This window comes from Staurois parvus, unplaced genomic scaffold (genome assembly GCF_062004578.1).
Source record: "Staurois parvus isolate SC_StPar_1 unplaced genomic scaffold, SC_StPar_1.0 ptg000262l, whole genome shotgun sequence".
NCBI classification, from domain to species: domain Eukaryota; kingdom Metazoa; phylum Chordata; class Amphibia; order Anura; family Ranidae; genus Staurois; species Staurois parvus.
The window spans coordinates 5,343,189-5,368,134 of NW_028318058.1; the positions used below are offsets into that span (position 1 = coordinate 5,343,189).

At 44.2% G+C, this 24,946-nt stretch overlaps 1 protein-coding gene across 1 annotated transcript in view; it reads left to right on the forward strand.

The window, feature by feature from the left end:
* The first annotated feature begins 3,553 nt into the window (after positions 1-3,553).
* The window catches only part of RNF149 (ring finger protein 149), a 72,303-nt gene continuing 50,910 nt past the window's right edge, over positions 3,554-24,946 (forward strand). The window contains exon 1 of the mRNA XM_089681255.1: positions 3,554-4,215. Coding sequence (XP_089537381.1) covers positions 3,783-4,215 — 433 coding nt within the window. The 5' untranslated portion in view covers positions 3,554-3,782. The remainder of the gene's footprint in view (positions 4,216-24,946) is intronic.

The window sequence follows — 24,946 nt, forward strand, 5'->3', positions numbered from 1 at the left end:
CCTCTATGTTCCTACCCCAAACCATTTATAGTATCTATCGCCCCGATGCTGCATCCACCTAGGTAAGTATAATTTGGTGAAAAAAATATTCTTATACTTCTCTTTTAATCACTTGTCTATCAAGGTACATTTATATATGTCAAGGTAAACAAGTGGTTAAATCACAGTCATAGCTGTAGCTTGGTTTTAAGAGCCAGTGAAAGGGCTTTCCAATAAAAGTGTTTGGGTGGCTCTAGAGCTGCCCGATCACTCCACTCCCACCGGCAGTACCAGTAGCACCTGCAGTGGTTCCACTGCGGAGCTTGGGACCATGTGAAAGCAGGAGGAACTTGGGGATCATTTGTTCCCTTCTGTGACTAATGACACTGGACGGGTTGTGTTTTACACTCCTACGGAGTTCACAGCTCTCATTTCTTGGCTGGTGTAGCTGAGGATGCAACTATTCAAACATTATCTGTGTCGGAATATTTGCATTGGATGGCAGAGGAAATATGGGGTGTCTTATAGACCCCCAGTGTCTCCATAAACAGTAACTGTCACTTGCCTATGCTATCACATAGAGAGCTTATTAGCCATCTTGTCATAGCAATATATTAACAAGGAAAAAAGTGTAAAAATTAAATAAAAATAATTTTATAAAAATTAAAGCACAGCCATCACCCCTGTATTCACCCTATATAAAAAGCACAGTGTAGGACGAGCATGTCTATGTAAGCATCAGTTGTGCCACATGTGAAGTATCATTGTCATGTACGTAGCCTTTGGACACAGCTGGTCACATGTTAAAAGGCCAATCACAGTGGCCTTTTGCCATGTGATCAGCTGTGTCCAATCACAGCTGACCACTATGTAAATACTAGGGATGCACCGAAATTTCGGTGGCCAAAACGTTTTGGCCGAAAACACCCCTATCGGCCTCTGGCCAATATGAAAATAAGCACCAATACAGGTGCCAAAAATAACCCCGTCCCCTCGCGGCCACCTGGCCACTGCTGCCCGCCCACCACCTGCTGCCATTCAGTAGCTCTCAGCCTTAGCTGAGAAACCACCGAATGTTCCTGGTGCTGGGCATAGAGATAAGCGAAGGAAAGATGGCCTCCACTTATCTCTATGCTCTTGGAGGACCAGAGCAACGTCACTTCCAGTACCGGCACCTTGTACACAAGGCCATTTTTTTCACAACACTAGATCAATGCTTTTTTTTGATCTAATGCATTACATAGTAGAGGAGAGATGTGGGGTCTTATTGACCCCACGTCTCTCCATAAAGAGGAACTCTCACTAATTATTTCTATCACAAGGGATGCACTCCTTGTGATAGGAATAAAATTGATTCAAACATTTTTTTAAAGGGACAGTGTAAAAAAATAAAAATAAATAAAAATTAAATAAATAAAAAAAGTTAAAAGTGCCCCCGTCCCTCCACGTAATGGTAAACGCATACATAGGACATGCCCACATATGTAAACCGTGTTCAAACCACACACGTGAGGTATCGCCACAAACGTCAGAGCAAAAGCAATAATTCTTGTACTAGATGTCCTTTGTAACTTTATGCTGCTAACCTGTAGAAATTGTTAAACGTTCACCCATGGAGATTTTTAGGTACCGTAATTTGACGCCATTCCACGACCGTGCACAATTTTAAAGCATGACATGTTGGGTATCTACCCGGTGTAACATCATCTTTCATATTTTACAAAAAAATGGGGTATATAGTGTTTTTTGTTTCAATCATTAAAGTGTATTTTTTTCCAAAAAAATTGTGTTTGAAAAATATATTAGTTTGTAAAAACTGTCCATTTCGGATTTGGTTTCAGTTTTCGGCCAAGTGCATCCTGAATTTTCAGTTTTAGCACCAGAATTTTAATTTCAGTGCACCACTAGTAAATAAATTTGCCAGTTTTCGGCAGTACTTTCCTCCAGCTGTCACAGCGTGAGGAAAGTACAGCCAATAACTGGCAACCTTTAAAGCAGACATATGCACAGATAATCAGGGCACTGATTATCAGTGCAGCCCAAAAGTGCCCAACAGTGCTGCCAATCTGTGCCTGTCAGTGCCCATCATTGCCCCCTTTGAGTGCCCATCAGTGCTGCCTATGAGTACCCATCAGTACTGCCTATCAGTTACCATCAGAGCTACCTATCAGTGCAGCTGCATCAATACACATCAGTGAAGGAGAAAAATTACCTGCTTGCAAAACTTTATAATAGAAACAAATAAAACTTTTTTTTTCAAAGTTTCCGCCAAAAAATAAAAAACCCCAGTAGTGATTAAATACCACCAAAAGAGAGCTCTATTTGTGTGAAAAAAAATGATAAACATTTCCTTTGGGTACAGTGTTGCATGACTGTGCAATTGGGCAGCACAGTGGCTAAATGGTTAGCACTTCCGCCTGGCAGTACTAGGGCCGTCGGTTTGAATCCCAACCTCAACACCACCTGCCTGGAGTTTGCATGTTCTCCCTGTGCCTGTGTGGGTTTCCTCTGGGTACTCCAGTTTCTTCCCACACTCCAAAGACATGCTGATAGGTTAATTGGATCCTGTCTAAATTGGCCCTTGTATGTATATGTATGAATGTAAGTTAGGGACCTTAGATTGTACACCCCTTGAGGGTTAGGGACTGATGTGAATGTACAATATATAAGTAAAAGTACTCCTAGCGCAGGAGTAAAGTGTTTGTTGTGTTGGATTTACTATATAAGAACCTGTAATAAATAAATTGTCATTCAGAGTGTGACAGTGATGAAAGCTGGCCTGGGCAGGAAGGGGTAAAAGTGCCCAGCAGGCAAGTTGTTAAGCATCATCTATGGAGAATGGTGGGTACCATCGTTTTTCACGATTCCACAGACGTGCACAATTTTCAGACTTGACATATTTGGTATTTATTAACTTGACGTAACCCCATATTTTATAATTTACCAAACGATTCAATTTAATCCTATGCTGCCCTCAGCTAATAATGGAATCTTCTATTCCTCCTACCAGTCCATCCCCCACAGTTATTACCTTTTGTACCACTAGCCCCTCCCTCCCAGATTGTAAGCTCCAAGGAGCAGGGCCCTCCTAGCCCTCTTGTATTGAACTGTATTGTTGCTGTATTGTCTCCCGTTATATTGTAAAGTGCTGAGCAAACTGTTGGTGCTATATAAATCCTGTATAATAATAATAATACTGTGTTTGCCTTAGCACTCATTTTAATGTATTTTTTCCTGAAAATATGTGGTTGATAAATAAGCGTGTGCATATACAACAGAAGAATTCACAACTACAAACATTTTCTTCTCCAGGGTCTCCGCTTTCAGAAAATATACATTTTTGTGAGAGGGTTAAAGTAGCTCCTAGCAAAAAAAGCAGATTTGAACAAGTGTGTGAACAAATGAAGGCATTGCCCTGGTAGACAAGTGGTTAAATGTCATCTGACACAGGCTGGCGCTGTGTATGCGTGCTGAGTAAAGGAAGCCTTGCAGCAACCACATCAGACCGAGCTGTTGTGAAATCAGTGAGGACACAAGGCTGAACTTCCTGTTATCAGGAAGGGGAGGAGTCAGGCCTTTGGATGGGAAGGAGAGTCATAGGGGGTGGAGCGATGTGTGTTGTACCTGTCTGAGGAGAGCGGTGACAGGACGGATAGCGGAGCTGGCACTAGGCGGTGAGCGGACAGCCGGGTACTCCGCTCCTAACAAACAGCGCCCCCCAGCGTGTGGACCCCCTTATGCCGGCCCGGCCAGTAAGGGTCAATGCCCCGCGGTGACAACCATTGGGCAGCCATTGTGTAAGGATGTTCAGCTGGGTGTGTGTGTGCTGCCTGCTGTACTGTGCTCTGCGGCCGGGCTCCTCTGCACACTCTCTGGAATGGTTCACTGCCCTGGTCCGTACGGAGTACACTGAGCCCCTCACCAACAGCACTGTGCACGGCTCCACCGAGAGTGGCCGCTACGGAGACAGTTCCCCCAAGGAGAGCGTTCAGGGACTGGTGGGCTTCCCCAGGGAGCCGGGCCATGTGGAGGGCTGCCACCCCGACACCCACTATGTAGTGCCCGGTCTGAGCCCGCTTGCTATGGAGGAGGGCGAGCCCTGGATAGCGCTGGTAGCCCGGGGAGGCTGTACCTTCAAGGACAAGGTGGTGAACGCTGCCCGCAGGAAGGCTTCGGCTGTGGTCATCTACAACGAGGCCAAGAGTGGCAATGCCACCGTCCCCATGGCACACCTAGGTAAGACGTGTGTGTGTGACCGGGGAGGGGAGCCTGACACCTGTCTGGGGACAGACCCTCATCACTGTGGGGGGGACAGACCCTCATCACTGGGGGGGGGACGGATGTACACCTGTCTGTGGACAGACCCTCATCACTGTGGGGGGGGGGACAAACCCTCATCACTGGGGGGGGGGGACAGATGTACACCTGTCTGTGGACAGACCCTCATCACTGTGGGGGGGACAGACCCTCATCACTGGGGGGGGGACAGATGTACACCTGTCTGTGGACAGACCCTCATCACTGTGGGGGGGGGACAAACCCTCATCACTGGGGGGGGGGGCAGATGTACACCTGTCTGTGGACAGACCCTCATCACTGTGGGGGGGGGGACGTACACCTGTCTGTGGACAGACCCTCATCACTGTGGGGGGGGGGGACGTACACCTGTCTGTGGACAGACCCTCATCACTGGTGGGGGGGACGGACGTACACCTGTCTGTGGACAGACCCTCATCACTGGTGGGGGGGACGGACGCACACCTGTCTGTGGACAGACCCTCATCACTGGTGGGGGGGACGGACGTACACCTGTCTGTGGACAGACCCTCATCACTGGTGGGGGGGACGGACGTACACCTGTCTGTGGACAGACCCTCATCACTGGTGGGGGGGACGGACGTACACCTGTCTGTGGACAGACCCTCATCACTGGTGGGGGGGACGGACGTACACCTGTCTGTGGACAGACCCTCATCACTGGTGGGGGGGACGGACGTACACCTGTCTGTGGACAGACCCTCATCACTGGTGGGGGGGACGGACGTACACCTGTCTGTGGACAGACCCTCATCACTGGTGGGGGGGACGGACGTACACCTGTCTGTGGACAGACCCTCATCACTGGTGGGGGGGACGGACGTACACCTGTCTGTGGACAGACCCTCATCACTGTGGGGGGGACGGACGTACACCTGTCTGTGGACAGACCCTCATCACTGTGGGGGGGACGGACGGACGGACGCACACCTGTCTGTGTACAGACCCTCATCACTGGTGGGACGGACGGACGCACACCTGTCTGTGGACAGACCCTCATCACTGGTGGGGGGGACGGACGCACACCTGTCTGTGGACAGACCCTCATCACTGGTGGGGGGGGGGGGGGCAGACGTACACCTGTCTGTGGATATGAGGGCTGGCAGGGTGGCGTATAGAAGAACTGATCCCCTCCATTATCCTCCTGGCTCCTGCAGCCACTGAATGTCTGCTTTTTCTTCTCTCCCTCCTGCAGGCATTCAGTGGCTGCAGGAGCCAGGAGGATAATGGAGGGGATCGGCTCTTTTATATGCTGCCCTGCCAGCCCTCATATCCAGCCGTGTGCCCTGGATGTTGACAAGAGGTCATTGGTCCGCTTCCCAGCTCTGCACCCCCCCCCCATTTTGACTCCCACTACTTGCCTCCAGGCTGCTCCTGTCGGGTAAGTCTTGCTTCCTGCTCTGAGCCTACAAATCATTCTCTTCCACAGCACAGAAAGAATACACAGTGCGCTGCCCAGAACCTGAGCCAGTATAGTGTGTGTCTTACTGTCACGCTGTGCCCCCCCATCCCACTGTTCTACTGCCTAACTCTATTCATAGGCCTGTCTACCAGGTTTTCAAAGGTTGCACTTGTGTTCTGACACTATGGAGGACCCCAAGATGGTAGGAAGGGGTCAGCTGTAGAACATGTGAAAGGGATCCACTGTGGGACTGCCCTACTATGGGATCAGTGGGAAGGGCCCTGGACGGGGGCTGTTAATGGTTTCTTGCATGGGGGCCCTGAAGGTTCTAGTTATGTTCACAAATGGTCTAAGAAAGAAGAAGCGGCTATAGGGTCATGGGTGGCCAAGGCTCTCTGATGTACATGGGGAGCAAAGGCTGGCTTGTGTAGTCTGATTCAGTAGAACTACTGTAGCTGAATTTGATGAAAAAAGTTAATGCTGGTTTTGGTAGAAAGGTACAGCATTGCAGTTTGTGTAACATGAGGCTGCATAACCGCAGACCAGTCAGAATGCCCATGCTGACTCGTGTCCACAGCCAAAAGCACCTGCAATTTTCACATGAGCTTCAGAATTGAACCACAAGAGCAATGGAAGAAGGTAGCCTAGTCTGATGAATTCAAGAATGGTTTGAGGAACACAACCAGTTCAAGGTGTTGACCTGATCTCAGTCCAATCGCACATCTGTGGGATGTGTTAGAAAAACAAGTCCAAACCCTGGAGGCCTCACCTCACAGCTTACAGGACTTAAAGGGACAGTTCACCTTCACGAACGAACTGCATATGACTGGATAATAACAAACTGTGTCTCTGACTAAAGTTCAATAATGTTGTTCTATAGGTGTAGGCTGTTTTATGTACCTCATGAAGCCTGATTGGAATACTCCCAGGATGTTGCTAAGTGAGGCCTAGTCATTACTGCACCCCCAACTATCACAGGAGTGAACTCGTTCTCTGATTCAGACCCCCTCGTATGCTCTCTCTCTCTCCCCTGATGGAGCAGCTCTGAGCTTAGCGTCTGAGAGCTCACTCACTCCTGTGATGGTGGAGGGGAGCAGTAATGACTAGGCCTCACTTGGCAACATCCTGGGAGTATTCCAGTCAGGCTTCATAAGGTACGTAAATGGCCTACACCTATAGGAAGGGTATTCTTCAACTTTAGTCAGGTCAGAGCTGCACAGTTTGTTTTTATCTACAGGCACCCCTTATCTGTATTTTGGTAAAAGTGAAGTATCCCTTTAACCGCCTCCTGCCTGCCATATAGTAATATGACGGACGCAAGGTGGTTCTCTCGTTCTGGGAGGACGTCATATGATGTCCTCCCGTTCTAACTGCGCATGCGCAACTCCCTGAGCGCACAGCGCGGCGGTCTGCAGTGTGCTGTGTCCCTCGGACACTGCGGATCACCGATCCACGGAAAGAGCCGAAGAGGTTGGCTCAGTCATGTGATCAGCTGTGTCCAATCACAGCTGATCATATGTAAACAGGGAAATGCCGGTTATCGGCATTTCTCTCCCCATGAGCTGTCACGTTGGCAGCTCGTGAGGAGAGGAGAGCCGGTAATCAGCATTCCTCGGAGGGGACATCTACGCAGATCATCAGAGCACTGATGATCAGTGTGCCCTGATGATCTGTGTAGCCACCGCAGCGCCACCTGTCAGTGTCCATCAGTGCCACATTTCAGTGCCCATCTGAGCTGCCAGTCAGTGCCGCCTATCAGTGCCCATCAGTGATGCCTGTCAATGCCCATTAGTGCAGCCTAACACTGCAGCCTCATTAGCGCACATCAGTGAAGGAGAAAAATCACTTATTTACAAAATTTTATAACAAAAACTAAGAAAAAACTTTTTTTTTTTTTCAACATTTTCTGTGGTTTTTGGTTTTTTTTTTAAGAAAAAATAAAAATCCCAGAGGTGATTAAATACCACCAAAATAAAGCTCTATCTTTCACAAAAAAAATTATAATTTCATGTGGGTACAGTGTTGCATGACCGCGCAATTGTCATTCAAAGTGCAACAGCGCTGAAAGCTGGAAATTGGCCTGGGCAGGAAGGGGGTATACATGACCTGTAGGCTAGTGGTTAAAGGATCTGCTGCTGATGGCTTGGTGTCCAATACCACAGCATAGCTTCAGAGGTCGTGAAGTTCATGCGTCGATTGGGTTATTCTCGGTGGTCATAATGTTATGGCTGATCAGTGTAGAATAATTTATAATAGGCACTTATCTAGCGCTGGCAATTTATGTACTGTTTTACATATATATTTACAATCTAAGGTCCCTAACTCACATTCATACACACTAGGGACAATTAAGACAGGAGCCGATTAACCTCCCAGGATGTATTTTGGAATGCGGGAGGGAACTGGAGTACCTGGAGGAAACCCAAGCAAGCACAGGGAGAACATGCAAACTCCAGGCAGGTAGTACCTTGGTTGGGGTTCAAACAGATGATGTGTGTGTATCCCTTTTTTTTTTTTTTTTTTTTTATTGTGCTATAAACACAAAGTACACAGGATTTAAATGCACAGTGGGATACAATAAGCAATAAGTTCACAGTCCTAAAGCTGACCACACACTACAGTTTAATTTTACAATCTCCTTTGATCACTTTTCGGAGTGTGACTATTACCATGAGGATAATGCACCACAAGCCAAGCATATGTCTCATGGCTACAATGCATTTATTTTAATGGCCAGGTTTGACAAGTTGTAAAGGTTAAAGTGTTTGTTTTTTTTTTGTTTTTTTTTCTTACATTCATGCATTCTCTGGGGGAAAAAAAACGCTATCCCCAGCCCCCATAAATGCATGTATAAGCCTGATCTGGACCCAGCGCTGTGCAGGAGAGCAGCAGCACTGCTCTCTCTCTTCCCAGAAGTTAGTGGGAGCAGCTGGAGCCAATGACTTCAGGTGCTGTCAATCGAAACATGTGGCAAGGGAGATGGAATGCATCAGTAGATTGGGATCAAGCCCACAGGTCTGCCACCATAGCAAGGACTTGCTATGGGAGAAGACACAGAACAGGAGGAGCCAAGATCACTGGCGGGGGACCCAGGAAGAGGAGGTTCAGGGCTGCTCTGTGCAAATCAGATTTATCAATGACTGTGTGGTCTCTCACAGTAAACAGAACATGGAAATGTAATTATTTCAGTAAATAGAACTGCTAAATACCTTTTCTCATTAGTATATGATAGTCTTGTGACTTCTATTAGTGTCCAGCTGAGCACTGGGTAATCTTGTAGACAGTTTTCATTCTATTTTGATTGTCCTATGAGGCTGCTTGACCCCTGACCCTCTGTCTGGACAGTGCTGATTTGCCCTGTGCTGATCACGTGCCCCCATCCCCCAAACCACTCTAGCAATACACACCAAACTGAGCATATGTAGAGTGCCTCCTATGGCTCTGTGCTATCCATAGATGGATTGGGGCTAGTAGAAGAAGGGGAGGATTGGAGAAGACAGGATCAAACATCCTTTTTACACAGTGCAGAGGATTAACCCCTTAGATTCCACCCTGGGTATAACAAGCATGCTTTACTGCATATACAGATTGATTTTACTGTTGTGGGTTTAGTAACACTTTAACCTCCCTAGCGGTATGATTATTTCATATTTTTGGTGCTGAAAGCGGTACCAATATTTTGCATGGAAATATGTAGTTTTTTATTGTAGGCTGTAATTTTTAGGAATAACTCACTGAAATCTGTCTGAACAAGATTCTAAATCATACATTTAATTCAATAATATAATCAAACCAAAAACACTGAAATTTGAAATATAGTTCGCACATCGCTGAGCAAAGTTGCAAAATTGTTTTCAGTGTCTGATGACGAATTTCTCCACGAATCATCACTCAATTCTGCAAGTGGTTCTGGTTTACTATCGCTGTTCTCTAGCTGATCTAAACCCGCTTTTGACCTAAAGGGACACTTTTTGAGCGCCATGGACTTTTCTAAGTTTCCAGGCAGAAAGAACAATCAAAATGCAGACAGGGGACAGGACAAAGCACTAGGGACAAAATGTATGTGAAATGGGTTGAAACAGCAATGTTTTACTATGTAAAATCGTTTTGAAAAAAATGACATTTTTTTTAAATTTTCAAATTTCCCGCCGCCGGTGGCGCCCGTACGTCCCGACGTCACAGGGACCGGAACACAGGAGGCGGATGCCGGCATCAGCCAGAGGAGATGGCCGGGGACGCTGCAGGGGACACATCGCGGGAGCCAAGGACAAGGTAAGTGCTGCAGGGACTCCCTATGCAGCGCCGCATGGTAAGCCCGAGTGTAGCTCGGGGTTACCGCTTTTGGTATAGACATTTTACCCCGAGCTACACTCGGGAAAACCGCTAAGGAAGTTAAAATTATTCCGTTATCCACACAGCCCAGAATCTGTTTAATGCTCACAATACACATTATAATTTTGATTTTACAGTCTTGTAGATTGACCAACAAGTATGTAGCACAAGGAGACTTATGTGGACCGTTGAGGTCAGAGGTGTGAATTTACAGTAATGTGGATATTTAGTTCACTCCATGTACCAGAAGAAGTTAGAATGAGGCTTGACTGTACACAGATGAAATTGTGGCCATTGCCTGCTGATTCAACCAAAATTCAATCCACCTTGCTCGACAGATTGTTGCTTGGAAAGTGACTGCAGCCAATCCGATGCAATGACTGTTTGAGTATTCCGACAGCTGCAGGTGTCACCGATCAAAATACAATGGCCACAGCGGGCAATTCATCCACCTGCGCTGTTTAGTGTGGATGGAGGAAGATTTTCTGGTGACTCCACAATCTGTGTGCATGGTCAGAAACGTGGAGTAGTGGAGGGGGTGGGAACGGATGACCACCAGGGAGGAGACAATCTGATCTTGATCAGTGTATTAGAAGGGAGGTCTTTACAGTGATACAGGTGCTTCAAGTGGAGATTCATTGTACCTGATGTATCGGAGCTGTCAACCCCTCTCTGTGTTGTAGGTGGGGAATGTTATCAATCCATTCTTTATTAGACAAGATCTGGTCTTGTCAGATTGGTTCTAACTTCCTCTAGTGTTCCTTGACATTATGGAGATACATTTTGGTGTGTGCCTCTTTACAGATCTTAGTGGGGGCCAGCTGATAGTACTGTGTTGCAATAGTGTCTGTATGATAGCAGTGTCCCCTGGATAAGTAATGTGTGGGTTTTATAGGCTCTGCTGTATACTTATATACAGGACCGAGTACTAGTCTTCACTTGTAACCTTTGTTCATAGTCAAGTAAGTGCTAATAGATAAATCTGGGATTAGGAAGGGAGACTAGCAAGCAGGATGTAAATTCCAGATTTGTCAAAGCTCAGGTGTACAAAAATAACATGATTGATATTAATAGCAATGTCAGATGTGTGTGTTGTTTGAAGTAGCGTTTACAATGTATGGTTTATGGGCAGGTCAGATGGAAGCTTTTGCCATTGTGGCTTTTTCAGTTAAAACCACCTCCTTGTTTTTAAGGCTGTACTCCAGATATATTCTTCATTGCATAGTTACATCCGCCCAGCTTGGATATATTGTAAGTATGCATATGTCATATCTATGGTAGCACTGTGGAAGCAGAGCCTCTTTGTAGAAGACACTCCGGTTTTCCAGGTACTGTGCTAAAAGCATTTTCTAATTGGTTGAGGTAGATATTGGGACATTACTGCTCTTCCTCTACACCTCCTCCAGATGGAGAATGACTTGCATTAAGAGCCAGTTCACACAAGATGCAGTCCAGTGCATTTTTTATTTTCTGCATCAAAAATGCATGGACATTATGTTATATGGGTTCCAATGGCATAATTCACACCAGTGCTGTGTGTTTCAGTGCAGTCAAAAAAATTAGAACATGCTGCATTTTTTTTTTTTTTTGCACTGAACTGTACTAGAGCACAACAAAACACATAAAAAATACACCAGAACAGCATCTAACGGCATCAAAAACACACTGAAATGCATTACAACAACAACAAAAAAACTAAAACAAAACACCCAAGGAAGCCTTTGAAAAGGAGAAAAAAGCACTGGCATGCATTGAAAACACATTAAAGATGTGACGCAGAAAAGAGGCAGTTGGAACGAATCCAGACTGTATTTTTCTGGTGTTAACTGGCTCTTTTGATAAAAATAAGTTGTTCTGTAATTGTCACCTGTGGTAAGTAAGTGGCTCCCTGTGGTTACTATGCAGTGGCTTGCAATGAGGACACTCGTGTGGGCTCGCCCCCAAGCCCCCCAGCTGTGATTGACGCTTGTCAATTGTTGACAAATGTGACTTCCAATGGCTCTCGCTGCTGTATGAGCCAATGAGGAGGGAGAGAGCCTAGAAAAAAATGCTGCTGTAAAGGTGCAAGCAGCTTTCTATGGGGGCACACAGCAGAGGGTTGGGGCCAGGAGTGCCAACAGGGGACCCGAGAAGTGGAGGACCGGGGCTGCTGTGTGCAAAAGGTTTGCACAGAGCAGCCAGGTATAACATGTTTGTTATTTTAAAAAAATGTAATGGTTCAAAATCACTTTTAAAAAAAAAAAAAAATGTAAGTTAGACTAGAATATTGTGAACTCAAGTAACACCAGAGACTGGTCATTGTATGTCCCCATCATTTCTTCTGCTTTCGTCTATTCTTATACCTAGAACTTTTCCATGAGGAAACCTGAATGTGTGTGTGTTGTGCATATAGATATATAGATATTGTTTGTCACTTTTTGCCATAATTAGGAGGTCTGTAATGTTGGTCTTGCAAGGCCATAATTTAGGCTTTGCAGGCTGGAAATAAGAATGCTGTTTTGTATTGCTACATTGTGTATCTGTAATTTTGTTGCCAAGAGGCTTTTCACACTTGTGCAGTTTTTAGAATGTCATGCAGACTAGTAGACTGACTAGAGACGATGGAGTTAGTTCACACGGCTGCACTTCGTCCATTATAAAAAAAATCCATGCATGCTGCAGTTTGGCTTTGCTTTCATATTCTTTCAGTCTTACAGGGAAGAATGCCAATAATAGACACATGTATGATGATTTTGTGATGCATTTAAATTGGCAAATGTGTTCAAACACACACTGAAACTACGTGTAGTATACAACCTCTTAGTAGCCAATGAAGTTACTAAATATCAGTGTAAAGGCAGATGTTTATATACATACATTTTTGCAAATGTCATTGACTTTTTACAAAATGACAGTCCCAACAGTCAAGCGGAGTGTCTGGGTCAGACTGAGTTGCTTGATAAGAGCAGCACATATCCCCTGTCTCATTAGACAATCCACGGCCAAGGTACATGTTATGGATGTTACCAGTGTCTTGGTACAAACCTTAATAAAATGGTAATATAACCAATAAAATGTATTGCATCGTGTGTGTGTGTTACTTTCTGGTTCCAGTCATGCTGGCTACCTAGCTGATGGTAATTGGACATGCACGCATGTTCTCCTACTGTGGCTGTGATGGTCACTGAGAACCGAGGTGACTGCTAGCTACATCACATCTACCACTAGCTAAGGGTTATGTATGGTGTGTGTGTGTGTGTGTGTGTGTGTGTGTGTGTGTGTGTCCAACAAAAGACAACAACCCATAGTTCTCAGTCCATCACCCCAAGTAGTCGTTCTAAACCACCAGACACTGTTGACTGAAACTACATGCACACAGGACTTTTTTTTTTTTTTTTCCTCCCCTGGAAAGGAGGGAAGGAAAAAAGCAACATTAAAGACTCCACTAAAGCCACGTTTGGTAAACGGATTTAGACATGTCAAATGCTCGGAAATTCTTTCCATTAGCCATATTAATTTATTCTGGCCATTGGAATGAATGAAGGCTCAAGTGCCTGACGTTCCTAGCACTAAAGAATGTTTAGATTTGTTAACATGCATTTAGGCAGGTCAAGTACTTTTTGATGCTGGAACACTCCTCTCCTGAACGTGCTGCCCCTGGGATTCTTTATTTTCCTGCCTCTAAATGTTTGTAAATGCCTGTGTGTGCTTGGACCCATGGACCAACTTTGAGGGGGGATTACAGGCAGAAACAAAAGGGAAACTCCTCTAAAAGTGACGTTTAAAATATCTTGTGTGCATGAGGCCTTATGGTGTAAGCTGGCAGAGAAAATATTGTCAGATGGTGAACAGGAAAGCAAAGTAAGGACAGTGATGAAACTAAAACTAACCTTAAGGGCCCTTTCATACGGGCGGACCGATCAGGCCCACCTGTCTGTTTTTCAGGTGGATCAGATCAGACCACCCATTGTTATCTGAGGACGTGTCCATTTACACCTGCCCACATCCGATCAGATCCACTAAAAACAGACGGATGGGGATCTGTTCCCCATTCGTCTAGCAGAGCAGATCAGATGACAGTCGGGTGTAAACAGACAGGTGGTCTGTTTATATACGACCACCCCATAGAGAACAGTGGGCTGTCCGTGTCCGCTCTGCACAAGCGGAGCAGACATAGACCTGTCATCTGTCTGCTCAGCGGACAGATCCCCCGCTGAGCAGGAGGAACCGCTTGGCAGAGTCCGCCCATGTGAAAGGGCCCTAAAGCACAACTGTGCTTTGAAATGAAAATGAAACAAATGGCTCCACCCCACCCCTCATTTAAGACATTAGTAACTGTATAGACTTCCAGTACAGGATCCTGTCCAATTGCACAGCCCAGCCTTTGCAGCACTGATCAGTGTTTTAATATAGAATGGAGCCCGCACTGTATTGTGCCTAATAAATGGAACGTCCTACTCAACATGGACTGTCCTTCCAGCTGTTTGCCAGTTGCTGTACATGTACAATACTACTGAGGTGTTGGGTCCTTTCAAACACTGCCCCGAGCAGAACATGGCATTGTAAAAGAAGTTGTCCCTGCATCTGAGGTCTACGAATGCCAGCATTTTTTGTTTGAGGGACGGGAGGGATTGGCAGCATTTCTTTACAAGCACAGGCGCTCTTAAGGCTTGTTTTTATATTGTTGCCAGGTTTACAGATTTTCATCACTTTACTAAAATAATGTTTTTAATACTGAATTTTGAATTTTTTAACTTCTGTATTTGTATCATTTATGTAGTTATTTTCCGCATATACAGTTTTATTAACTCACATTATCCCCTCCGTTTTTTGGCTCAAGGGGAGGGGCTTCGCTATAGGGGACATTGGCTATAGGAGACATTGGCTGCAGAAATATAAAGCTAGGCCCAAACTCAGGCTGGCCATTGCTCTAAGGAAAGGGATTCGTCCCCGAAACATATCAGCAGGCCAAAGTAGCACCATCATTCAAACACTCTTCCATCCTTGTGGCCATTTCTATGGCCTTATAGGCTTTACACACATGCTATGTTTGTAAGTATATTTTTTGTCCTTTTATACTTCTAATAAACCTTGGATAATCAATAGGTGTTTGCGCCATCTGTATGCTTTCTTCCAGTTTGTTGATCTCCTCATCTGAGGAGGGCTGCATCTCTGGAACATTATCCATAGGCTATGTATGCATGTGATCCCCTGGCCTTCCTCTGACATTGGCTCCCTCGAGGCGCTGGAGAGTTTACACGTCTGTCTGCTTCATGTACACAAGCAGCTCCTAAACATTTTTTTGCCAAAGCTCCTAAACTCATCTCCATAAAAGCCTAAAAGCTTACATAGGCTTTTAGCAGAGTTTAGGATCTGCTGCGTTTAGGTGAGGTTAAACCTCCCTATCCTGAATGCGATTCTTGTGTGGGAAAACACCACGGCAAAATCGCAGTACTGAGGTTCCCCTGTTTTCCCGCGATTTGTGTTTTTCCACGGCTGGCGGTCAGGGTAGGCTTGTGTACAATGGAGCCTTGGTGTTCATTTCAGTTTTCTTACTTTTGATTTCCTTTTCTTCTCAGAAGATGTTTAAAAAAAAAAAAAATGTTGCTCTTGGTATGTATCTGTCCACAGGGGAGACTGCAAACAAAGCAGTTTGGAAAAGAACAAAAGCAGTAAGGAAACATCTGGGTCATAGTTCCTTGACCTGAACTTGTAGACAGAATAAAATGTTAAATGCCTTCATCTAAAAATGAGTCATTTTGTTTTCTAGCTGCACATTGACCTTGAATCTACAGCCAACACTACTACTCCCTTCCCTTTGCTCCCTCAAGAGAACTGAAATCTTTGCCTAGTCTTTTTCTGGGTTTAGGATTTTCAGACATCTTTATTGGCTGGACCAGAATGATGTTACTCATGCACATGGAAGTTCATTAAAATGGAACTTGGCCCATAACAACTTTAGCTTTAACTAAAGTTCTTTAGCAGGGAACGTACACTCAACATGAATAATTATGCTACCAAAATGAATTTGTGCTGTAAATTTAAATTGCTATATACAGAATTTTATATAGGTCTGCTAAAAGTTGTTTTTATTACCATTAAAATTTTTAATTAGAATCTTAATGTTTAAAAGCAAATTTGCATTTCTAAAGCAAATATGAATTAAGGTGGAACTCCAAGAACTGCAGCAATTAAAAAAAAAAAAAAAAAAAAAAAAATTATAGCAATAGCTATATTCCTGGCACTCAGTAAACATGTTATTCGTTGATGCTCCATGTGGTAGTAAAAACCTTGTTGGACGTAACTACTTATCATGCTAGCCATGCACTAGTTGAAAAATAAACTTCTCAAAAAAACCATTTGCCCTCCAGAGGATTACCCGCCTTCCTGACCAGGCCATTTTTAGCGATACAGCGCTGTTAAATTAACTGACAATTGCTCGGTCATGCAACGCTGTACCTAAATGAAATTTGCGTCCTCTTCCCACCCACAAATAGAGCTTTCTTTCGGTTGTATTTTATCATCTGTGTTTTTTGTTTTTTTTTTTTTTTGCACTAAAAAACTGAAAATTGTGAAAATATATATATTTTTGAGTTTTTGCTATTAAACATGTCCAGTAAAAAAGAATCAAATTTAAGAGCATAGAGGAGATTCCAGGAGACAGGCAAATACTCTAGGAGAAATGGATAGGGCCATAGAAGGTCCTTAACCCATCAGCAGGACCAGTATCTGCTCCTTTGTACAAGGAAGAACAGGGTAAGCACTGCCAGAGCCCTACAAAAATGACCTCCAGCAGGCCACTGGTGTGAATGTCTCTGACCAATCAGAAACAGACTTCATGAGGGTGGCCTGTGGGCCTAACGTCCTCTAAGGGGCCCTGTGCTCACTGCCTGGCACCATAGAACTTGATTGGCATTTGCCTTTTGAACACCAGAATTTGTAGCTCCGCCACTGGCGCCCTGTGCTTTTCACAGATGAGAGCAGGTATGTGCCACATAGGAATTTGGTATTATAGGACTTCAGCTTGGTGATTGCAGATTATTAATACAATCTTAAACACAAATACATTGCAGCTTAACAATTCTTAAAGAAGTATGGAGTTTGTTAAAAAAAAAAAATTGATACTGACCTCCATGCTGCAATATTGTTCTCATGTGTCTTGGAAATTCGCTTTTAACAAATTTCTCCTTACCGTGAGTACTCGCAGTTGGATGTGCAGCAATCCCCCATAAAGCTGTGCGAATCTCGCTTACCGCGACTTCAGCTAAACTCCACTATTCCTGCGCCTCCAACTGGGTTAGCTATCTTGAGATGTGGGGAAATGGAGCTCCAGTTACCTAGGAATGATCACACAACACTCTCAGGTTGCTGTTGGAATTCACATAGAGGCTGGCTTCAGACTCAGCCCCCCGGTTTTATTACACACACACGCCCCCCACATGAGTCAGGTCAATCCCCTCCCACAGAACAATGCATGGGGAGTGCCTATACACAGGATGTACATTCTGATTGGAGCGTAGCCTTTCCTCTTATCTATCACCAGTCCTCCCCTCCCTCCATGAGCTCTCTGAGGGAAGCAACCTTCCCCCTTTACACCAGTCCTCCCCTCCCCCCCATGAACTCTCTGAGGAGAGCCAACTTCCCATCCTATTAGCTCCTAGTGGTATGTAAATTCTCTGTACAAGCATCCCCTAGATTAAACAGTGCCAGTCTGTATCTGAATGGGCCCGATACGATCTTTATTAAAACACATCCATCCAAATACAGTTTCAGGGCGGTAATGGCTTGTAAGATATACATGAGCCTACACACGGAGTTCGCACTGCTTGGTGCCTTGCGGTACGAAGTCCATGTGGTACTATGCTGCTGATATGTGGATACAGGCCCGCGGCCTACCGCCGGCGGCATTCGCATCAAATGCCGTGGTGGTATACACGCCAGTCTATAAGCGCAGATCTGCCATCTCATCCATTACCGAGCTGAGTACTGTAATACATTCATTGTACATGCGCATGGCCCAATTGCAGCCTTCAGAGCTTTAATTAGGCCACACGAGAGACATATGAATAATACTAATATATGACACATTTAACGTTCAACCTGTAAATACAAATTTTCCATGACACATGCTACAGCTGTCCCACATCGACTTTAAGCCCAAGAACTGAGGGATCACATGACCACCGATCAATCAGTTCTTGGTCAGCTCTGAGTTGAGAGCAGTGATTGTCGCTGTGTGCTGAGAGGCAGTTGTCAATCATGGCGCTGTGTGGATCCCAACACAATTATTGGGGATCTGCCATGTTAGCTGACAGCAGGCTTTAGCCCATTATCAGCTGTTTCTGGCTTACACACTGTGCACACTACACACTCCCCCACCTTTCACATTGGAGGTAAAGCACAGCCACCAGTCCTGACTAGTACAGGGTGAGGGTGCTGTAAAAGCCATAAATTACTTATATTGCACACCTCATGGGACCGGCAGGGTAAGTATAAGTAATTTAATTTATAACTTTTATTTTATTCTGACATTTTATACTCTGAACAGAATAAGGATCTGTTTTTTTTGTTTTTTATTCTAAAGATTTGTAAAAAAACAAACACTGGCTCCTAACTTCAACTGGTTCTTAGATTCAGACCAAATTTGTCGAACCCTGATTGTGTGTGTGTCTTTGTCTAATTTGTGTGTTTTAAAGCAATGAATCACAGCGCTGTCCACTTATTAGTATATATAAATACACTGCTCAAAAAAATGTAATCAGAGTATAGCATCAAGTCAGTTCAACTCCTGGGATATTGATCTGGTCAGTTAAGTAGTAGAGGGGGTTGTTAATCAGTTTCAGCTGCTTTGGTGTTAATGACATGAAAAGGTACACTAGATGAGCAACAATGAGACAACCCCTAAAACAAAAATGGGTTTACAGGTGGAGGCCACTGACATTTCTTTCTCTACTCATCTATTCTGACTGTTTTTCACTAGTTTTGCATTTGGCTAGGGTCAGTGTCACTACTGGTAGCATGGGGCGATACCTGGACCCTACAGAGGTTGCAAAGGCAGTCCATATCCTCCAGGATGGCACATCAATACATGCCATTGCCAGAAGGTTTGCTGTGTCTCCCAGCACAGTGTCAAGAGCATGGAGGAGATTCCAAGAGACGGGCAGGTATTCTTGGAGAGCTGGACAGGGCCATATAAGGTCCTTAACTCATCAGCAGGACCGGTATCTGCTCCTTCGTGCAAGGAGGAACAGGATGAGCACTGCCAGAGCTCTCTACAAAATGACCTCCAGCAGGCCACTGGTGTGAATGTCTCTGACCAAACAATCAGAAACAGGCTCCATCCTCTAGTGGGCCCTGTGCTCACTGCTCGGCACCATAGAGCTCGATTGGCATTTGCCATTTGAACACCAGAATTAGCAGGTCTGCCACTGGTGCCCTGTGCTTTTCACAGATGAGAGCAGGTTCACCCTGAGCACACGTGACAGACATGAAAGGATCTGGAGAAGCCATGGAGAACATTATGCTGCCTGTAACATTGTACAGCATGACTGTTTTGGTGGTGGGCCAGTGATGGTGTGGGGAGGCATATCCATGGAGGGACGCACAGACCTCTACAGACTGATGTGAATGTACAATATATATATATATATATATATATATATATATATATATAGCGCTGCGAAAATTCACAGCGCTATCGAAGTACCTGAAATAAATAAAAATAGACAATGGCACCCTGACTGCCATTTGGTATCAGGTTGAAATCCTTGGACCCATTGTCAGACCCTATGCTGGTGTAGTGGATCCTGGGTTCCTCCTGGTGCACAACAATGTCTGGCCTCATGTGGTGAGAGTATGCAGGCTCTCCTGGAGGATGAAGGAATTGATACCATTGAATGGCCTCCACGCTCACCTGACCTCAATCCAATTGAACACCTCTGAGATGTCATGTTCTCCTCCTGGAATCTCCTCCATGCTCCATTGGACGCCGCCAGGTTGCACCTCAGACTGTCCAGGAGCTCAGTGATGTCTTGGTCCATATCTGGGAGGAAATACCCCAGGACACCATACACCGTCTCATTAGGAGCATGCCCCAACGTCAGGCATGCATACAAGCACGTGGGGGCCATATAAACTACTGAGTACCATTTGAGTTGCTGCAAAATGGGCTAGCCTGCTGTATAATTTTTGTCACTTTGATTTTCGTGGTGTCTTTGAATTTTAGTCCTCTGTAGGTTGATCATTTTTCATTTCCATCAAACGATGGGGAATCCTTACGTTCCTAACACATTGCCCAGTCCATATCAGTATAGATATCCAGCATGATATTTTTCACTATTGAGATCTGATATGTTTTCAAAGTTTTCCTTAAATTTTTTTGAGCAGTGTATATAAGACGTGAGTAAAACTTAAATATACACAAGTGTTTGTAAATTGTGCTTCAATCATAAAATAATAGTGTTATTTGCTCAGACAAAATGTACTTCATAAATGAATTCCTTTCACTTTGTGCACATTCACAAATGCAAATGAACAAGTGTCCAATCTTTTATGAATGGAATCACAATTATTATTTTTGTACTGGTCTCGCACAGTACACAGAACATAGAAATGCAATTATTTTAGTAAATATAAACTGCTAAATACTTTTTCTCATCAGCAGTTAAAATAGTGTTGTAACTTATATCAGTGTTCAGCAGAGCAATGGCGAAAGCTTGTAGGAGTTTTCTCTAGGAGGATGTAGAACCCCTGACTGTCTGGGCAGTGCTGAGTGGCCCTGTGCTGATCACATGCACTCTCCCAAGGAAAAAAAACTAACCTCTATCAATACACACCAAACTGAGCATGTGCATTGTCTCTACACAATATATCTTATCAGGAGATAAGAGGGAGACACTGGAAGAAAGGGAGGATCAGAGAAGACAGGATCAAACATCCTTTTTACACAATGCAGAGTATTAACCACTTAGGTTCTACAGTGAGTTTAACAAGCATGCTTTACTGCATATACAGACTGATTTTACTGTTGTGGGTTTAGTAACACTTTAAAGCTTAAGTATATTCTGCTTATATCTTGTCTTCCTTGGCCCCCCCCCCTTCCTTCACCATCATGCAAATTATAGTATTAAAGCAGAATTAAGGAAACCTGTATTATATTGCAGCTAACCAAATCTTACATGTGATGTCTGAATTAGTGTTCTTCTTTTAGGCTTTCTTTGTTCTATTTTCATTTTGGCGATCTAGGCAGTAAGTCTGTTGCTTTTCAAAAGAACAAGCTCTCTTCCAGATGTGTATCAGTTTACAGGGACGAGACAAACCATTTAACACTGGCAGGGATGCTTACAATGATCAGCTTATATTCATGTAAAACCTTATCCTAAAAGGAACAAAACTCTTTACTGTAACTGAGTATAAAGCATTAGACCGAATTTGGCTTCAGTTTGTTAGTGTACTTAAAGGATAAGTTCACTTTTTTAGTAAAAAATAATAAATGCAGGTAAAAAAAAAAATGTGAAGTTTATTATTTTTGTCATCAAGAGCCTGTAAAGCATTGCACCAGTGAAAAGCAGGTTGCTGGTGCCATGCAGGTCTCCTGCAGATCTGTCCGTATGTCTACTTGCTGTCACACACCCCCCCCCCCCCCCCCCCCATGCTCCTTCATCCAGAGTGGGGAACTCTAATACAGGAAGTGTGTTACTGGGCAAATAACCAGGTGAGAAAATGAATGCAGCCACCGCATCTGATTGGTAAGCTGCAATATATTACATTTTTAGTTTTGAGTTTATTACTGCTTTTAAGGGCCGGTTCACACTATAGAAATGCAGTCCAAAGGCGTTCCAGATGCGTTTTTGCATGGAAGCTTTTGGAGCGTTCCGGTGTGTTCTGACGCATTCCAGTGTTTTGTTTTTTTTTTTGCATTCCAGTTCATTTTTCCCCCTCTTCCATTTAAATAGGAGGGATATATGCATTCCAGTGCGATTTTTGTCCGTTCCAGTGTGTTTTTGATGCGTTTTACCACGTTCCAGTACAGTTCTGTGCAGAAACTTTTTTTTTTTCTCTGCATCCAGAATGTGCTGGAACTGAAAGCACTGATGTGAACTATGACATTGACGACCATATAACCTACTTTCTGTGTGTTTTGGATGCAGAAAAAATTAAACTGAAATGCATGTAATGTGAACTGACCCTTAAGGATAAGTTCACCATTGGAACATGTTACACGTTCCACCTGTTTTTAGGGTGGAACATCTAACATGCTCCCATAGCCGCAGCAGTGCCCACTGCCCCCCCCCCCATCCCTCTGACAAATAGTATGGGGAAACGTCTCCCTATACTAACTGTCAGATTTGAAAACAGCGTGGTCGCGTGGAGCTCCGCCCACACAGCCACGTCACTCATTCACAGAGTTCTGTGAATGAGTGCCTATAAGTCCCAGCAGCCTTAGCGGCTGTCAGCTTGTAGTTTTCAGTGAACTACCACGATGCTGTGGAGTGCCATGGTAGTTCATTCAAGCTTCCTCTCAGAATATCTGCTTGACCATACATCCTGTACGGCTAGTAGATATTCTGAAAGGTCTGCAGGAGACCTGCATGGCATCAGCGATCTACCAACTGGTGCAATGCTTTACAAGTTTCTTTGGACAAAAATAATAGATACACATTTTTTTTACCTGCAAAAAATGTGCATGCGTTTTTGTCCAAAAGGTGAACTTATCCTATAAATAAAACTTTTGCGCTGTTTTCATACATATCTTATTGTGGACTCTGATGTGATCATTGGGTCTCCGTGCCGTTCTATGGTATGTGGCCAGATCATGGCTGTTAGGTGGAGGAGGTAGCAGGGTGCTGTACATGGCTTCCTGAAAGCATCACAGCACCATGCCCTGGTATGCCTCTCAAGGACCTTCAGTCCTGATGCAAGCAGTGGAATGGCTCTTGGAGAGAAATTAGTGCTTTGAGTGGATGTCACTCTGGAGGAGTGAACATTCCTAGGTCAGCTGCATTAGTATGCAAACAGCCTTTGGTAACACGCACATGTGATACTGCGCCTCTGTGGTTGAAAGAGCTTAAATCAATAAATAAAAGTGGTGGACTGGGGACAGACAGGCTAGATAATGGTGAATGTCCCCCAGCCAAGAAATATTACTGGATTTATCTGACTTGCTGCAGCTTCCAGTGTACACAGGGAGATATTGAGGGTGTAAGAAATTTTAGCACAGGAGAGGATCCTGTACAGATGTGCAAAACTGAAGGTAATTGAGTTACGTTTACAACATGCATGTCAAAAATGACAGATTGGTTTAGCCATCCAAAGTACAAAATCGTTGGCAGTGCCCTGCCCAGAAAAAGCGTTCAAGAATCAGATTTTTACCTAAGGTGGTAATCTAGTCCTTGTTTTCTTTTTTGGGGAGGCTTCTGTTGTATAAAGCGCAGGGTTAAGTGGAGGTTATAAATATACTTGTTTACCACTGTGACAATGGGGCGGTGACCACACACATGCCTGCTTACTTCTTTCAGGAAACCCAATCTATAATAAATCTCATTGAAGTGTACAACATTGTTTGTTTGAAACTTTTCTTAGTAACCTTCTGCATACACCAGTGATTTTTTTGTGCTGAAATTACAGCTGCATGGAGTATCCACATCCTATATAAAGTAGTAGTTTTTGTGTGTTTTTATTTCAGTAGCCTTTTTAGACTTCTCTGAAATGTGAGCCATTAGCAATGGGGAATGTACAGTTAAGTTTTCTCCTGGCAGCTCCTGTGGAACCTTAGGGAGGTGGTTGTTGGTGGTGACTGTATCTGTTATCAGACTGTGCAGTTCACTGGCTAACCATTCTGTCTCTGGAGAATCTATTCATATGATAGCTAGGATTGGGCTAATGCCGATGTTTCCTCGTGTCATTGGATTTCAGCTTTGAATAACAGAATGGGGATCATAGCAGTTTCAGTGTCTGTCTTCGACATCAGTGTCAGGGATTCGTTTACCTGTATGCCAGCATGTGAACTCAACTGCAAATACTATTGTTAAAATATTTATTCACCTGACAGCAGGGATCAAAGGGGATTGTCATGAATTTCAGATTGTCTTCAAGTATTCTATGTATATAAATGACACATGGGATGTGCATATAATGAAATCTCTGTAGTTGGGAATTATTTTTCAGGAAAATAGTCACATTTTGTCCTTAACGCTTTCTTCTCTAGCTCAGAATAACTGTGGTCCACTTACATGTGCATGGGGCACAAGGTTTAGGTTCATATCCCAGGACAGTCCTGCAGCAATACCGTGGGAAACGGTAGAGCGTAAGGCCTCATTCACAACATACTTTAGTGTCATCTGCAGCAAGAATCCCACAGTGCCTGCCCTCCCATGGGATTACTGCAGGACTGTCCCAGGATTTGAAACCACCCTTTATCCCAATGCTGGAATACATGAATCTGTTTTTTTTTGGTCAACCCATTGGTTGAATGAAAAAAAAAAAACTGACTAAACTCAGAGCTCCCATACAAGGATCAAACTTTGGCCAGTTGAGCAGGGGCCGGCCAAATTTTGATCAGTGTATGGGCAGGGTGATTGTACAGAAGTCAATCTACCACTCTACTGTCGTTTTTTTGTCACTCGATCAGCAGCAGCACCTTATCTGTGTATTCTGATGGTGGGGAAGGCTCTCTGCTGTCAGAATACAATAACTCAGCGGGAGGGGGATTCCCCCATTCACATCCAATATGTGGATGGGGAAATGGAGTGAGTTTTTTTTTTTTTTTTTGAATGTAAAAAACTGCTTAATCTATGAGCTGCTTTAGGCCTCATGCCCAAAAAAGAAAAATGTCCTAAACTTTACTTCCCAAAGAATCATTTATACATATATACACAAAAACCAGAAACCAGCATTAACTCACTCTACAGAGCCTTGAAAAAGTATTCATACCCCTCA